This window comes from Thalassophryne amazonica, chromosome 12 (assembly GCF_902500255.1).
Source record: "Thalassophryne amazonica chromosome 12, fThaAma1.1, whole genome shotgun sequence".
Taxonomy (NCBI): Eukaryota; Metazoa; Chordata; class Actinopteri; order Batrachoidiformes; family Batrachoididae; genus Thalassophryne; species Thalassophryne amazonica.
Genome location: NC_047114.1, coordinates 24,031,416 through 24,049,207, shown reverse-complemented (window position 1 = coordinate 24,049,207; position 17,792 = coordinate 24,031,416). Strand labels below are relative to the sequence as shown.

The following is a 17,792-nucleotide window of genomic DNA, read 5'->3' as shown; positions in this document are numbered from 1 at the left end:
ATAGGTTGGTAATAAGCATTGTAATATTGTTCCAGTTGGGCTCATTTTACCAGAGTTATGGTCCTTGGTTAACAAAGCTAGACTCAGTCAGTTTCATGCTTGAGTGCCTTCAGTCTGAAATCAACTCTTCTTGCATTTTTAGTAGGAATTTCATGTAACTTGATACAAATCCTTGTTATAGGTTGAGTAATACACATATTGTAATAATGTACAAGATTGACTCAGAGTTATGGCCCTTGCTTAACCCTCTGGGGCTGACGCCGTCGTATACGACGGCTGAGTACAAGTTTTACTAAATTATGAATAACTTTTTAATGATATGAGATAGAAACGTACTTTTTTTGGCTGAAAAGTTAACTCTGCTGACTTTCAAGCCAGCCGTCCACCATCTTTATACTCCTTATAGAAGCTGTGTGATGACGTGTGCAATCGGAATTGGTTCACCGTCACATGGTTTTCCAATATCCAATTGTAGGGCACAGCAGTCACACATGGTAGACCAAAGACTGTTTGTAGAAGCAATATGTTACTCTTTGGCATGTGAATGCTGTCTGAATAGCCCTCTGGCTGCTGGCTCCATGCGTAAAGCGCAGCGTTGCGCATATGAATGAAGGAGATCAGCATAAGAGGGTCTCATACAACCTCATGTGGTTGACCAAAGAGTGTCACTGAGAGAAATGATTCACGACTTGGCCAGGGAATATTGTTGAATAAGGCTCTCCCCCTCTCATTTGTAAAGTGTCGTTTATGCATTTGAATGAAGGGGGGTGTTAACGGGGCCTCAAACTGTGAAGAGAGGTTGTTTACAGTGCAGGAACACATTCCAAGAGGGAGTCAAAGTCCATGGAAATAAAAAGTTTGTGATGTAAGCCTTTGTCTAATAGCAGACAAATTGCTTTGAGATGTGGCATAAAGACAAACAAAACGCATAGACCATTTTCTATATATTGTTCAAAATGTGCATTTGTGTTTATTGTTAGAACCTTAATTTTGTAAATTATTTTGTACAAGATCCCAAACTAACTTTATAAAGTGTCAAATAGTTGCTTATTATAGTTTGCTGTGTTTTGAATAAATGTGTGTGAAAATTATTATCCGCTTTATTTTTTGTTATTTCTGATTGTAAACCTTTATTACACTTATAAAACACCACTATAGCATATATATTCTGAAAGTACAGGTTGTCCTGAAAAAAAGAGACATACCACTTGATTGTGGGATGCAGAGTGAGCTTTTAACAGCAATAATAAAACATGCCAGGCGAGTGAACTGTCCAAAAAAATCCCTCGGACCCCAGAGGGTTAACAAACCTAGACACTGCCAGTTTCATGAGTAGGTACCTGCATTCTGAAATCAGGTCCTGTCACATTTTTAGGAGGAATTTCAGGAAAATTGGCAAAAATCCTTTAAATGTTATCAGAATGTAGCAAGCAGTTATACCAAAGCAACATTTGCCAGCAGGGGATACTGTGCTCTCAGAGCACTCTTACTATTACACTTAACTCTGCTTGCAAACAAATTTATACAGTACTTTTATTTTGACATATGGTTATATTATGACTGTGTTGTTATTAAGTCAGAAAAATTATCCATCCGTCCATCCATTTTCTTCCGCTTTATCCGGAGTCGGGTCGCGGGGGCAGCAGCTCAAGCAAAGCCGCCCAGACCTCCCGATCCACACACACCTCCCCCAGCTCTTCCGGGGGAACCCCAAGGCGTTCCAAGGCGGAACCCCAAGGGTTCTGCCCCAGAAAAATTATTAATTTAAAATTAATAAATTAGGCTCCATTTCTGCAGGTATTCAAAAGTAAAATACTTTGATCAAATTCGAGGCACTAAAGGTCTGATGGAGACATCCTCAATTCCAAGAGGTAATTTTGTTTTTCTCTCACTTCAGGATACAGAACAACTCGGAGCGTTTGAAGTCTCGTGTGAAGGAAATCCACGATAGCAAGCGTAAGCTGGAGCAGGACCTGAGAGAGCAGGTCTCCGATAACAGAGAGATAGACAAGAAGATGAACAGCCTCAAGCCGGATCTCATGCAGCTCCGCAAGATCAGAGACCAGTACTTGATGTAAGTGTAAGAAGTTTCCATGAGCTGCAGAGAAACACAAACTCTTCTCCCTGGCTCAGTTTTGCTTACACTTTTCTGCAGCATGATCACTCACCAGGTCTTTGTGCTTTGTTGTTCTGGTTGCACAGATGGCTCACGCAGAAGGGGACGAGGCAGAAGAGGATCAATGAGTGGCTTGGCATCAAGAATGATGCTGATGAGTAAGTGTGCCGTCGAGGAACTGACATGGTGCCAAAGCACGGTGTTGTGTTCAGGATGAGTTCTTAATGAGTGTGTGTTTCCAGCTCCTACTCACTGGAGGAGGACGAGGGCTCACCTCACCATGATGAGTGCACGTGGTACGTGGGCGACATCAAACGTGCACAGGCTGAGGAAATGCTGAGAGGCAAATGTGACGGAACCTTCCTCATCCGTGACAGCCAATCGCAGAAAGGCTCTTACGCCTGCTCGGTGGTGTAAGTTTAGCCTCGTCTGGGCTTCATTTTAAAGGAGATGAATGAGTCACTGCTTTTAATAATATACCGTATTTTCTGCACCATAAGGCGCACCAGATTATAAGGCGCGTCCTCAATTACCGGGTGCTTAATCCTTACAAAAGGCGCACGCTAAAACATATAGTCTACAAAAAAAAAAATAGGTCACGGAAGCAAAACGGTAAGTTTATTTGAACTTTTTAACAACTTTGAACTACCAGTATTTAACAATATGGTACTCACATTATTTTTTATTATGGTTCTGTCACAAATCCATCGAAGTCTTCATCTTCTGTGTCTGAATTGAACAGCTGGTCTTCTAGCTGTGGCCACCTCGCTTTGTTTCTGCGGAAACTCCGTTTGGTCTTTTTTAACTTGGCGCAGTTCATTTTCTTGTTTCCTCTCGCAGCTGCTCTATTCCCATGAACAACCGTGTAACTGATAGCCTGCAGTTTGAATTGTGCCTCGTAAGCATGTCTCTTCGCTGGCGCCATTTTCGGCGGTCCTTAGACAAACAAATGTTTTGCAGGATACCTGTAGTATACGGTAACTACCGGAGGAGTGGCGGAGGTAAGTGTACGTACCACGGACTTACGGACTCTTCTCTGATTGGTTTATCGCTGGCAGCGTACGTACTCTACGCTACCAGCGTACGTACTTTACGTATTACGTAATGTTCTCCGATTGGTTTATCGCTGCCAGGGTACGTACTCTACGCTGCTAGCGTACGTACTTTACGTATTACGTCCTTGTGTCAGCGGGAAATGGTCCGATATTCCGACGGTCAAAGACAACGTCGGCCGTTTTTACAGATTTTGGAATTCAGTGCGCACATAAGGCGCACCGGATTATAGGGCGCACGGCCGATTTTTGTGAAAATCTAAGGCTTTTAGGTGCGCCTTATGGTGCGGAAAATACGGTACGTACAGTCCAGCTCAGAATTACTGAGACCCAAGAATTTTAAGTACACAGTTTAACTTTTTTAGAAATAAAAGCAAATATGTCTAATCAGTGGTTTAGAGACAGATGTGAAGACTGACATGGACAGCGGAGAGTCAGGCATGGAAACATGTCTTTTAACCCTTTAATGGTCAACTCAACCATTTGGTAGAGCATATTGATATCTACTAATGCTCTGGTCCCACCAATTAATGAAGAATGAATAATGAGCCACGCAGCATGGTTTATTTTTGGGGGGTACGAGAGGAGGTATTCAACAATTGTGGGAGAACAGTGGCTCTGAGAGGCTCTTAGAGGCAGAATATTCAGCTAACGAGGCTCATCTCTGAGCATGGTGCTAATTTCAAGAGGTTCAAAATTTAGCAACAACAGCATGGGGCAGGTTGTGTACGAGTTACTACGAGGACAAACAAGGATTTTAGAGGCATATTTGTAGTGAGTTCGAGGCTGTTAAAATCCCATTATCTGAGCATCTGGCAGCTACAGGCTATTTCAGAGTGGATCAGCCCCTCTTGCACACAACAATCCCACCTGCTTTGTGCACCGGACGCTGTATATAAAATAATTATTTTGTAGCGGATTAATCATTTTCTGTCAGAGTTTGGCAGTTGAAAACCCCTCTTCTGGAATCACTGAGGACTGTTTCATCCTTGTTTTTCCTTTTTTCCTTTTTTAAAACAGCTTAAAAGGTGCATATTTGTATTTGTAATGTTTTTATTGTACTAGCTTGGTAAAACAGTTGCATGTTCACTCCTTTATAAGCAGCTGTAAAAGTATGCTTATGATAGATTTAACATCTTGTTACAATGGATCAGATGAGCTCCACTGTGTGTGCACACAAACTCAATGACTCGCACTCAAGGTGAGCATTTACGCAAAACGAAAGCTCGCAAAAGAGTGATTTTGCAGTCAGTAATGGACGAACACAAAGTTAAAAGTTGGATCACACTGTCAAAATGAATGTAAAGCCGTGGAGGAAATAAAGCCAGTGATAAGAAACACAGAAGCGACTGTCCAGGAACCCGTGGTTCGGCCCTAGCTGGTCTGGTGCATTTAATGACTCTGGATCACAGGTGAACAGCAGCCTGGCGCACAGCACACACTGGCCAGACTGTGCAGGAGGGGCTGTTTTGGGCTGCGTTTAAAAAAATGTGACAAGATCTTGAATGGATGCTGTGGATTGAAAACCGACACTTTAAAGGGACCAAGTGTGAGAGGGCTGGAGGTTTGGACCAAACCCATGCCTAAACGTGCACAAACTGCGCTACGTGGATCATATGTGGCTTGACGTGGATCGTATGCGGCAACACGAGCCATTCGAGGCTGGATGCGGCTCAAATGACAGGTTGGTTGAGACTCACTAGAGGCTGATACCTGGCACATGTGAGGTACAGAGAGGCACATAGACGCACCTTAGTAGCGGATATGTGGTGATAGCTTAAAATGTGGATCATTCTTCGAATAATCTCTGACACACCCATGTGTGGCTCATTATTCATGGCTTATTATTTGGTGGGACTGAGGCTTTAGACTTGGTAAGATAATGGTGTGTAAGATCTGAGTTTTAGTGGAAGATATCTCATAGACAAACTATACAAAATACTGTAATCCTGAGCCTGTGTGCCTCTTGCATGCACACACGCGCACACACACGTGAAAAGTCATCAATCAATCAGTCAATCAATCAATCAATTTTTTTATATAGCGCCAAATCACAACAAACAGTTGCCCCAAGGCGCTTTATATTGTAAGGCAAGGCCATACAATAATTATGTAAAACCCCAACGGTCAAAACGACCCCCTGTGAGCAAGCACTTGGCTACAGTGGGAAGGAAAAACTCCCTTTTAACAGGAAGAAACCTCCAGCAGAACCAGGCTCAGGGAGGGGCAGTCTTCTGCTGGGACTGGTTGGGGCTGAGGGAGAGAACCAGGAAAAAGACATGCTGTGGAGGGGAGCAGAGATTGATCACTAATGATTAAATGCAGAGTGGTGCATACAGAGCAAAAAGAGAAAGAAACAGTGCATCATGGGAACCCCCCAGCAGTCTACGTCTATAGCAGCATAACTAAGGGATGGTTCAGGGTCACCTGATCCAGCCCTAACTATAAGCTTTAGCAAAAAGGAAAGTTTTAAGCCTAATCTTAAAAGTAGAGAGGGTGTCTGTCTCCCTGATCTGAATTGGGAGCTGGTTCCACAGGAGAGGAGCCTGAAAGCTGAAGGCTCTGCCTCCCATTCTACTCTTACAAACCCTAGGAACTACAAGTAAGCCTGCAGTCTGAGAGCGAAGCGCTCTATTGGGGTGATATGGTACTACGAGGTCCCTAAGATAAGATGGGACCTGATTATTCAAAACCTTATAAGTAAGAAGAAGAATTTTAAATTCTATTCTAGAATTAACAGGAAGCCAATGAAGAGAGGCCAATATGGGTGAGATATGCTCTCTCCTTCTAGTCCCCGTCAGTACTCTAGCTGCAGCATTTTGAATTAACTGAAGGCTTTTTAGGGAACTTTTAGGACAACCTGATAATAATGAATTACAATAGTCCAGCCTAGAGGAAATAAATGCATGAATTAGTTTTTCAGCATCACTCTGAGACAAGACCTTTCTGATTTTAGAGATATTGCGTAAATGCAAAAAAGGAGTCCTACATATTTGTTTAATATGCGCTTTGAATGACATATCCTGATCAAAAATGACTCCAAGATTTCTCACAGTATTACTAGAGGTCAGGGTAATGCCATCCAGAGTAAGGATCTGGTTAGACAACATGTTTCTAAGATTTGTGGGGCCAAGTACAATAACTTCAGTTTTATCTGAGTTTAAAAGCAGGAAATTAGAGGTCATCCATGTCTTTATGTCTGTAAGACAATCCTGCAGTTTAGCTAATTGGTGTGTGTCCTCTGGCTTCATGGATAGATAAAGCTGGGTATCATCTGCGTAACAATGAAAATTTAAGCAATACCGTCTAATAATACTGCCTAAGGGAAGCATGTATAAAGTGAATAAAATTGGTCCTAGCACAGAACCTTGTGGAACTCCATAATTAACTTTAGTCTGTGAAGAAGATTCCCCATTTACATGAACAAATTGTAATCTATTAGACAAATATGATTCAAACCACCGCAGCGCAGTGCCTTTAATACCTATGGCATGCTCTAATCTCTGTAATAAAATTTTATGGTCAACAGTATCAAAAGCAGCACTGAGGTCTAACAGAACAAGCACAGAGATGAGTCCACTGTCCGAGGCCATAAGAAGATCATTTGTAACCTTCACTAATGCTGTTTCTGTACTATGATGAATTCTAAAACCTGACTGAAACTCTTCAAATAGACCATTCCTCTGCAGATGATCAGTTAGCTGTTTTACAACTACCCTTTCAAGAATTTTTGAGAGAAAAGGAAGGTTGGAGATTGGACTATAATTAGCTAAGATAGCTGGGTCAAGTGATGGCTTTTTAAGTAATGGTTTAATTACTGCCACCTTAAAAGCCTGTGGTACATAGCCAACTAACAAAGATAGATTGATCATATTTAAGATCGAAGCATTAAATAATGGTAGGGCTTCCTTGAGCAGCCTGGTAGGAATGGGGTCTAATAAACATGTTGATGGTTTGGATGAAGTAACTAATGAAAATAACTCAGACAGAACAATCGGAGAGAAAGAGTCTAACCAAATACCGGCATCACTGAAAGCAGCCAAAGATAACGATACGTCTTTGGGATGGTTATGAGTAATTTTTTCTCTAATAATTAAAATTTTGTTAGCAAAGAAAGTCATGAAGTCATTACTAGTTAAAGTTAATGGAATACTCAGCTCAATAGAGCTCTGACTCTTTGTCAGCCTGGCTACAGTGCTGAAAAGAAACCTGGGGTTGTTCTTATTTTCTTCAATTAGTGATGAGTAGAAAGATGTCCTAGCTTTACGGAGGGCTTTTTTTATAGAGCAGCAGACTCTTTTTCCAGGCTAAGTGAAGCTCTTCTAAATTAGTGAGACGCCATTTCCTCTCCAACTTACGGGTTATCTGCTTTAAGCTACGAGTTTGTGAGTTATACCATGGAGTCAGGCACTTCTGATTTAAAGCTCTCTTTTTTAGAGGAGCTACAGCATCCAAAGTTGTCTTCAATGAGGATGTAAAACTATTGACGAGATACTCTATCTCACAGAGTTTAGGTAGCTACTCTGCACTGTGTTGGTATATGGCATTAGAGAACATAAAGAAGGAATCATATCCTTAAACCTAGTTACAGCGCTTTCTGAAAGACTTCTAGTGTAATGAAACTTATTCCCCACTGCTGGGTAGTCCATCAGAGTAAATGTAAATGTTATTAAGAAATGATCAGACAGAAGGGAGTTTTCAGGGAATACTGTTAAGTCTTCAATTTCCATACCATAAGTCAGAACAAGATCTAAGATATGATTAAAGTGGTGGGTGGACTCATTTACTTTTTGAGCAAAGCCAATAGAGTCTAATAATAGATTAAATGCAGTGTTGAGGCTGTCATTCTCAGCATCTGTGTGGATGTTAAAATCGCCCACTATAATTATCTTATCTGAGCTAAGCACTAAGTCAGACAAAAGGTCTGAAAAAACAGTCAGTCACACAGGTGTTTAAAAAAAGCCGTAAAAGTCACCTTTACTTGTGTTTCTTCCAGTGTGATCCAGAGCCTTCATTTATCAAACGTAGAAAAGGTTCTACACACTATCGTACCAACAAAATTTCTAAAACACATATTCGTGCACGATCATGGTCATTTGCATTCAGAAATACCCTCAGTTAGCCATCTACGGTTACAAAACATTTGTTTGTTGCTTGTGTTCCTCACCTTAATAAGGACTAAGATGTAACAGCCAAAACACAACCCAGGACCACTCTCACAGGGAGAAACACAGGCACGTGAAAATACTGTGCTTTAATTGAGAATCACACCAGTACAGTGGGTTATACACAGTGTGACACACGGCACACAGAGCCATTGGGGATTAGGTGCAGAGGACAGTCCAGAAAACAGGCCAGGGTTCAAAACCAAGGAGGCAGTCTGACCAGGCACCAGTGTCCAGAGGGGCAGGCAAAACATGAAGTCCAGGGTGAAAAGCAGGGTTCAGTAATCAGGGAGTACAACAACACAAGGAACACAAGAAAACATGGCATAATACACAAGACAATCTGTCAGGGAACACAGGAGGAGAGAGAGTTTAAATAGACCAAGACATAGATTACACAGATGAGACACACACACAGGAAGAAAGCCATGACAATACACAAGAGACAAGGGATATCAAATTAAACACAGGAAGTGCAGTAAAAGAGACAGACGTGACATAAGGGCGCAAAGAAAATCAACTTTTGTGAAACAAGAGACAAAAAATATGAAAAATAAATAGCATCAGTATGCCAGTATCAGTATTATATGGCTGCGATGCTATGCGCGCTCGGATTGACTTATTACTGGTCGGATATTTTCCCATCTCGGGCCAGTTACCATGACAATCGGTCCGCAACGCATATTTTCGTTACAAACTAGGAAGCTGAAAACACAATTAGAAAAACCAAGTCGGACATGAACGTACTCCATAAATATGTAAAGAACGTCAGACAAAACACACAGATTGAAAGCTTACCAGGCAGCTAACGACTGGACCATCTGTTAGCAGGTTCTTCATGGAGGTGAAGCAAGGGAATGAGCTCAACACTGTCAACTGCATATTCGGGCAGTACTGTATGTTTGCGTGTTTATATATATAACAGCCACATAAACAAATTATTAACCTCACTTGCTTGGTCTGTACAGGAATATCAGACTTCTGTGTTTTTCGCACGGACCTCACTGATGCTCAGTTAGACGGTGACACAGGAGTAGATCTTCACTCCTGTTCCACTCCCACAGAAAAATTCCTGTCCCATCCCAATCCCGGGCCAGAGTAAAAAAAAAAATTCCTGTCCCGTCCCACTCCTGGTAAAATGACTCCCACTCCCATCCCGCTCCCATTCAGAATGACTCTCACTCATGTACCGCTCCCATTTTTTTTCCTTCTTTTAGCTTTTAGGCAGTACACCAAATTTGATTTGATCTTCTCCCCTTTCTTTTTTAGATTACTTTGTGTTCTGCAGTTTTATTTCATAAGATATCGCAACAGGAACAGTACATCTGTGGTAATACAGGGAGGCACTTATTGCCTAAATCCAAAAAAAAAAAAAACTTCACTAAAAGACACAAAACATAAATAATGCATGGCCTGTGGTCTTACAGTTTTTCAAAATGTGGTGGTGGTGGACACATAATGATCCTGACATTTACTTTGACTTCTGTTTCTGTAATTGCTGACTGTATGAAACCGACATATTTCATGTTTTGTGTGGTCAGCTTTATTTTTATTTATTTTTTGTTAATATATCCGTTCTTACATTTAAGGCCTTCAGCATTTTCTAAGAAAAAAAAGGTTGGGACAGGGCAGTTTATTCTAAATGTAAGAATTAATTAATAATTTTTACAGCCAGTTTTCTTGAGGATGAATACATGAACATTTCCAAGTGACTGAATATTTCTTAGACTTCTTTTATATCAATCATTCAGAAATACAAACAGTGTGGTCCTTTATGGTAAATCTATGCCAGGTATGTTCTCAAAAGTTAAATGTCCATGCAGGAAGGAGACAAGTGTGGGAAGCCACGAAGACACAACTCTGGAAGAACCTTTGGCTTCTGTGGGTGTGTGAGTGGAGAAACTGGGATTAGTGCAGCATTTATATTTTTGTCTTCATTTTACATACAGTCCCAACTTTTTTCTGATTTGTGGTTGTTTTCTCTTGCTTTTCTGAAATTACAGAACTGCTATAAAGAAAAGTGTTGACATTTTATTGTTTTTTAAAACAATATCAAATCAAACTCTTATAATAAAATAAAATACACAAACGTGCAGGAAAAACTGAACAATGCAGACTGATTTGACTCATGATTTTTGAAAATAATAAGAGGTAACTTACTTTCAAATAAATGAAATGCAGAGCTGCAGCCTAATAACTTTGAAAAATAACAAAAATCAGCAGCTTGTATTTTTATTCTGACTAGAGTTCATTTCCTCTTTTTTTTCCCTCCTCAGTCACATTTTGTGCTTGAACATAAAACAACTACATTAAGCCATTTAAAATAAATATCTTTGGAAAATAACAGCCTGTTAAAGTTCTCAGCTGTTTTATGTGATTTCTGCTTCTGAACATCACTGCAGAGTTTCTCCACATCAGGTTTGTTCTAAACACACGTGTGTGATTTTTATAACGTTCATTCCTATATTCTCATTTTATAAAGAATTTTGACCATTTATTTCATCTCATAATTTTTAGTATAACTGTCACCGACACACGCACACAGTGTGAACAGGACGTACCGTCAGAACAGTCCAGGGTGTAATAAAGGCAGCGCCACAGTTTTATTGTTTTCTCTTAACGTGTTGCTTCATTCTGTGCTCAGCGCTCGCTCTCTCCGTGCGCTGACTGAAGCAGCTCATACCCCCCTCCCCTCTCCCTCCTCGCTGGCTCACTGCCTAAAACCTTGGTTCCCGCTTCCGTCCACTCCCGATAACTTTTAATCCTGTACCATCCCAATCACATGATAAATAGCAAAGTTGACTCCCATCCCGTGGGAATCCCACGGGAATCCTGTGTCCGGTGGGATTCCCGAAAAAATGTCAACCTCTACTCTCAGTGTGATATTTCCCCGTACAGACCTCTCGCTCTGTTAATAATCCTTTAATCATACTGTCTCTTAATTTAGATAACAAAATCACTTATGAACATAATTTTAAGAAGCTGTAAGAAACGTTTAACCCACTCACCACAACGAAAAGTATAGAACCTTCTAGTTAATAAAATAAATATACAAATATTTATCATTGCACAATCCCTTGCACTCCTGTGACATCATCACAGTGTTGTCTTTTTTAAGATAAAATCTTTCCTGTGTGTGTGGATCGGGAGGTCTGGGTGGCTTTGCTTGAGCTGCTGCCCCCGCGACCTGACTCCGGATAAGGCGGTAGAAAATTGATGGATGGATGGATCTTTCCTAATCAGATTTAAGCAGCAAAAAGACTTATGCACATTTTTAATATAAAATTGCAGGAGGGACAGGCTTTGTTTCATGTAATTGTAGCAGGTAGACCTGCACACTTTGTCCAAATGATGATGATAATCCACTCATGTGGACCACTAATATATTTATATTTCAATAGCTGTGGTGTGATGATGAACTATTTAAGGTGTGATTTAGAACTGAGTCAGGGAAACTGTTTGATTCATTTTTTGTCGTAACAGGTGGAGACTAAGGTGGTTTTGGAGCTTTATCTACAGACAAAGTCAAAAGCTGCTGTTTAGTGCACACAGGTGTCATTTGTAGGTTTTAAAACCAGTGAGCCTACACGTCTGTTTCTAACTCGACATAATTACTAATTCTGTACTTATTATTTTGAGGAAATAAAGAACATATGTTACATGCTGTGACTATTTTTTCATGCAGTTGTTCACATAGTGATAATCCTCGCCCCATCTTTGCTTGTGAACAGCTGAGCCTTTTGGGGATGCTCCTTTTATACCCAATCATGACACTCACAATTAGCGTCCTCAGTTCCCAAACACTTATTGAATGTTGTTAGAAGGGAAGGTGATGTAACACAGTGGTAAACATACCACTGTCCCAACTTTTTGAAATGTGTTGGAGGCATCCATTTCAAAATGAGCAAATATTTTCCACAAAAACAATAAAGTTTATCAGTTTGAACATTAAATAGCTTGTCTTTGTGGTGTATTCAATTGAATATAGGTTGAAGAGGATTTGCAAATCATTGTATTCTGTTTTTATTTATATTTCACACAATGTCCTAACTTCATTGGAATTGGGGTTGTAGGTGCAGTTTCCCTGTTTTACCACTAGAAGCTGTGCGTATATTTACACATATTTCTAAGGCTCAGTGCGAGTTAATAAATTCATACAGAAATGTTCATACCCAGGGTTTAAGGAAAAATCAGTGAGTATTTACACTCCAGATCTGCTGCAGGGAGACTGGTTTAGAAAGTGTTGCTGTCCAGAGTGTGAATACCTCTCACACATTCCACTTTCAGGTTGAACCTTTGGCTTTGTGGGACAAAAAGTCAGTGTCGATATAAAAATATGAATTCAAACAAGAGCAGTCAGCGATTTCTGACGTCCGCCAATCCGAATCACCTCCAAAATTCAATGGAGTCTTCCATGACCTAATATCTATCTGTGGTGCAAATATGGTGAGAATCCACAAAGTAATTTTGAAGTAATCCTTCAAAGCCCATATAATGGGAAATCTTGATCCAGAATCCGGATCTGGCTCCAGATCACCTGCAAAATTCAGTGGAGTCTTCCATGGCCTAATATGTATCTGTGTGGAAAATGTCATCAAAATCTGTGCAGTAGTTTTGACGTAATCCTGCTAACAGTAATCCTTCAGTGCCTATATAAAGTGAAAATTGGTCCAGAATCTGGTTTTGGATCTGGGTCACCTTCAGAATTTAATGGGTTCTTCTATGGCCTAATATTTATCTGTGGTGAAAATTTTGGCCAAATCCGTGCAGTAGTTTGACGCTGATGATTTTTTTGCGTCCTTGGTGGACGTAAAAAACAAAATGCTACATCTTATCATCCATCCACCAAGATAAACGGCCTTAAAGAACCTTTGGGCTGCTGTGACACTCAGTAGGTCCACGTGCTCTCGCTCACCTGCAGCCGTACGTCGTCAGGATGAAAGTTCCCACCATGCCCTGTGATTGTAACACAAACACATGACATCAGGCGTGGGATCCTGATGGTAAATGTGTCAGTGAGTGTTTTGGGCGCTGAGACCCGCAGTGACAAAATACAAGAACTAACACACTAACAAGATGTGCTTATTGTCTGCCTTGAGGACAAAGTAGTTTTTGCTCACAAGTGATTTTTGTGCTCCTTCTTGCAGTGTGGAAGGCGACACCAAGCACTGCGTCATCTACAAGACTGTCACGGGTTATGGATTTGCTGAGCCATACAATCTGTACTCATCCCTCAAAGACCTGGTACTCCACTACAAAAACGTCTCCTTGGTCCAACACAACGACCAGTTGAATGTAAATCTAGCCTACCCGGTCCTGGCCCGCTCTCAGAATCAGAACCAGCACCCCAGATGAATCAGTAACCAGCATTAAAAGGACGCCAGTAAGGACGGGGAAGCTAAATTTTCACTCGTATGCATTTGGGGGTGGGGTGGGGGGGGTGTTAACCTCTGAACTCTGGTTTATTGTTAGCGGTGGGTAAACTGGCAAAAACAGCCACCATTCAAATCAGCAAAGTGTTTGGCTGGAGGTTGCTGCTAATTTCTCACGCTGACCCCAGACCAGCAGAGAGCACTGCTGGCTAACAGCATGGCTTCAGAATAAGCACACTATCAATACCGCGGCGCCGTGCGGGAGTTAGCCAGAAACGACTGTACAGTGACAGTAATTAAAAAAAGTGTGGCAAAAACGACAAAAGACTCTGCGTTCAGAAAGGACAAAATAAGCACACAGAAGTCATTTCTTTGTTTTTTGAAGACATCAAAGAGGTGGAGGAGCAACCAGATGGCGGGAGGCACTTTTTCTTTTCGCCTGACAGACAAAGGCTCAAAGTGTCGTCCCCAGACTGCCTGCAAACTTTGCCTACACAAACGCCCGACCCAACGGGCGTGGCTAACCAGGCAAACCGTGGACCCGGGTTGGTGTGTGTGTGTGTGTGTGTGTGTGTGTGTGTGTGTGTGTGTGTGTGTGTGTGTGTGTGTGTGTGTGTGTGTGTGTGTGAGTGTGTGTGAGTGTGAGTGAGTGTGAGTGTGAGTGGGTTGAGGGAGGGGGGGTATAATCACTGGAGCTTTGGGGGATATGAGACGTGTGTCAGGAGGTGTTAAGGATTTCGATTAAAGCTTGCTTAAGTGCCATAGTGTTAGCTTTGAACGACCATGAGCCTGTGTTGCAGGCTCGTGGGGGCACGTCGAGCTCCGAAGGAGTAAAGAAAGGAACGTCAACCACGCTACAGCTTTAAAAACACGTGGAAAACAGGTCTCTCTTTTTTCTAAAATACTGTAATGTTTGCTTCCAGGTGCTTTGGCATGCTCTTTTTTTGTTTTGTTTTGTTTTGGTTTTTTTGGTGCGCCTCCTTTTGAAATGACGAGGTACTACGTGAATATAAAGACTAGCGCGGTATGCATTTGGTATATTGTGACTATAGAAATACTTTGTACTCACAATACACTAGATTGAGAGGTACATTACTGCAGTTCCTCATACTTGTTTGCTCTTTTTCTCATCATCTTTGATCCCGTAGCACCTGTAGCCAGTCGCTAACCGTGTAACTGTTAGTTCATTAGTTCACCTCTCAACACGTTCCGATTGGCTAAAGACACTTCTGTGTGATTATTGTATCTCTGGTACTGTATTTGCTTTGTGTGTAGTTTTAGTGGTACAATATCTTTACTGATTGTGTTTTAGAATGCTGATGTTGTCACAGTAACAACCCACCCCCACACCACCCCTGCTTGACTGTTCATTCTGTCACAGACTTCATTCAGAGCTGCAGAACATTTATGTACAAATGGAAAAAAAAGAAAAATAGAAGCAGTAATATAACTAATGTACAGGATATTACAGTCACATGCAGGGCGTGCATGTGACTTTCATGTGAGGTGTTTATTTTAATTTTAATTTTTTTTTTTTTTTTGCTCTGCTTCTAGATTCTGTGTAAGGATGTTCAGTATCCAGCTAATGTGAGCCAAATGAAGGATTTCCTTTCTTGTAGCAAAAATCAGAAAAGAGAACCGGTGCTTTCGGCGTTGCTTCAGTGCTCTGACAGAGATTATCTCATACCGTATGCATGGAGTCCTTCTGTTCGCACGTGCACAGTGTGACGTGTGGACACACTGTGCACAGTCGAGTAGTTTTTGTTTTTTGTTGTTTTTTTAGAACAGTGTCCTCCCTTCGTTCTGTGCAGCGTCACTGAATATGTCCCCGTTTGTCTTGGATTAGACGTGCACAGTCGATAAGATGCCACCTTTCACATTTGTTGTTTTAGATTTTCTGATATGAATCTTTTCTCAACACGTCTTGTATTTAGTAGATGCAAATTGCCAAAAAGAAGAGTATTGTTGTAGGAGGCGTGTATTATGTCCAAAATTATTGGCAAGCACATTTTAGTAAACGGTGCACTGTTTTTAAAGATTGCACTTCCTGTTGGTTGATAATTGAGGTGGAACACCGGTTTGGTTCCACAGTGAGAGATTCAGCTGCCTCATGTGTCATCTTACAGCTGTATTATTTCTGTTTTTGAGATGTTAATTTCAGGCCAACCACATGGTAAAATTAAACGTATTCCTATCAGGTTGCTTTGGTTTCAGTCAGCACGACCCCATAATTATTAATTCCACTGTACTTTGCACAGTTCTTGGCAAGAAAATCCCAAGAATTAAACCAGAGGTGATGCTTCTGATTAGAGGGCTAGAAACGAAAGAAGCGAGTGAGATTAGAAGTGCCTTTTGTTATCGTGATGAGCTTGTCTTCTCGTCATTATTGTTATTGTTGTTGTTGGAGCATTTCTCCACCGCCACCACATGCTGTGCACCATATTTCACACAGGAAACGTTGTTTGTCAGACTGAGTGATTGAACTTTTTGTGCGACTGTGTGTGAGTTTGTTGTAGACATTTACAGGTTGTAGTTGTGCGTCTTTGTTAGATAGTTGTTACATATTCTTTTTTCTGACGGTGAGAGTTGTACAGTAGCGCAGTGCTTTCTCAGCATGCACCTGAGTTTGTTTGTTTTATGCATTTTTTTTTTTTTTTTATTTGTCTATGTTGTTTTGACATAAATCTCAGATACGTTAGAAATGTGAACAGTACACAGAACAGTACCGTGGCCGAGCCCAGTTATTTCATTAGATAAGCTCTCGCGTTAATGCATGCAGCATTTTTCAGTGTTTTGTTACGTGTCACGTTCTTCGTGAACTCGTGATCTGGTTGAGTCGCCCGCCACTGCTGACACAGCCATTATCCCGTTTGTTGGACCAACACTTTTGTGACTGCATTTTTTTTCCCAGTTGCACACACAGAATGGTGCAACTCCCAACAACCATGACTAACAGACAGTGGTGAAGCTCAGTTGTTGATGTTGTTGTTTTGTTGGTTTATTTTTTTTAAGGTTCTTCAGTACAGTGCATCAGGGGTGGCTGACATTTATCTTGATATTGTACTAGACAGTGTACAGTAAATACTTTAGCTTGTGTGGACAAGAACTGTCATGCACTTATGCTTTTGACCAGACATTGGTGGAAAGATTGCAGTTGTTTCATTGTAGAAATAGATTCACTCTATGGATTCTGTAAACTCTGTAATAACTTTTCAAAGTTTAAATAGAGCTGCTGGCTTATTATGCAACTGTCGTCCACACAGCAGAGATGTTCAGCTTAACAAGAGGTTTAAAGGTTAAATTTGATCTTCTTTTTGAAGGCCATGGGACGAGGTCTGAAAAGACTTTTGTTTGCTGACTTATGGAACCCATTCATTCATTCATTCATTCATTCATTTTCTTTATCTGCTTATTCCAATTAAGACTCAAGGGAGTAGCTCTGGAGCTTATCCCAGCGGTCACTGGGTGAGAGGCGGAACACCGTCTGGACAGGCTGCCTGTCCACCACAGTGGCAGACAAGCACATTCACTCTCTCACTCACAGCGAAAGTCACTTGGGCAGCGCAGTCTTGTTTGAGGGTGGGCGCTAACGGGGTAAAATATGACGCATATGATGTAATTTCTCTACTTCTGGGGACAGAAACATGGCACTTTCTCTCAGTTTTTGGACAGATTACATGCAAACAAAATGAAAATGCAAAGAAAAAGTGATGATGTGGTGGGAAAGTGGACATGTGTTGCGGTGTGTTTATGACCTGAAGCACAAAAGTGCCAAGGCAGTTTGTTCAGGCAACAGAACGGTGCTACTCTGGTTAGCTGTGTAGGCTAACACTTACCGATACAACGTCTCCACCGCTTTGTCTTCCTTTCTCCAATGGGAACCAAAAAACCTACACTTTTTGCGACTGTTTCTGTGATTTTGGCCGAAAACAAAACAGTACACTAGTTTCCATTGTGAAGTTATGCTGTGTACAGTGGTCCCTTGTTTATCGCGGGAGTTACGTTCTAAAAGTAACCTGCAATAGGCGAAATCCGCAAAGTAGTCAGCGTTATTTTTTACAATTATAGATGTTGGCTGTAAAACCCC

At 41.2% G+C, this 17,792-nt stretch overlaps 1 protein-coding gene across 1 annotated transcript in view; it reads left to right on the top strand.

The window, feature by feature from the left end:
• The window catches only part of LOC117521177 (phosphatidylinositol 3-kinase regulatory subunit beta-like), a 152,016-nt gene extending 136,357 nt beyond the window's left edge, over nt 1-15,659 (top strand). The window contains 4 exon segments of the mRNA XM_034182527.1: nt 1,898-2,074; nt 2,203-2,274; nt 2,359-2,529; nt 13,481-15,659. Coding sequence (XP_034038418.1) covers nt 1,898-2,074; nt 2,203-2,274; nt 2,359-2,529; nt 13,481-13,688 — 628 coding nt within the window. The 3' untranslated portion in view covers nt 13,689-15,659.
• Nucleotides 15,660-17,792: the final 2,133 nt, after the last annotated feature.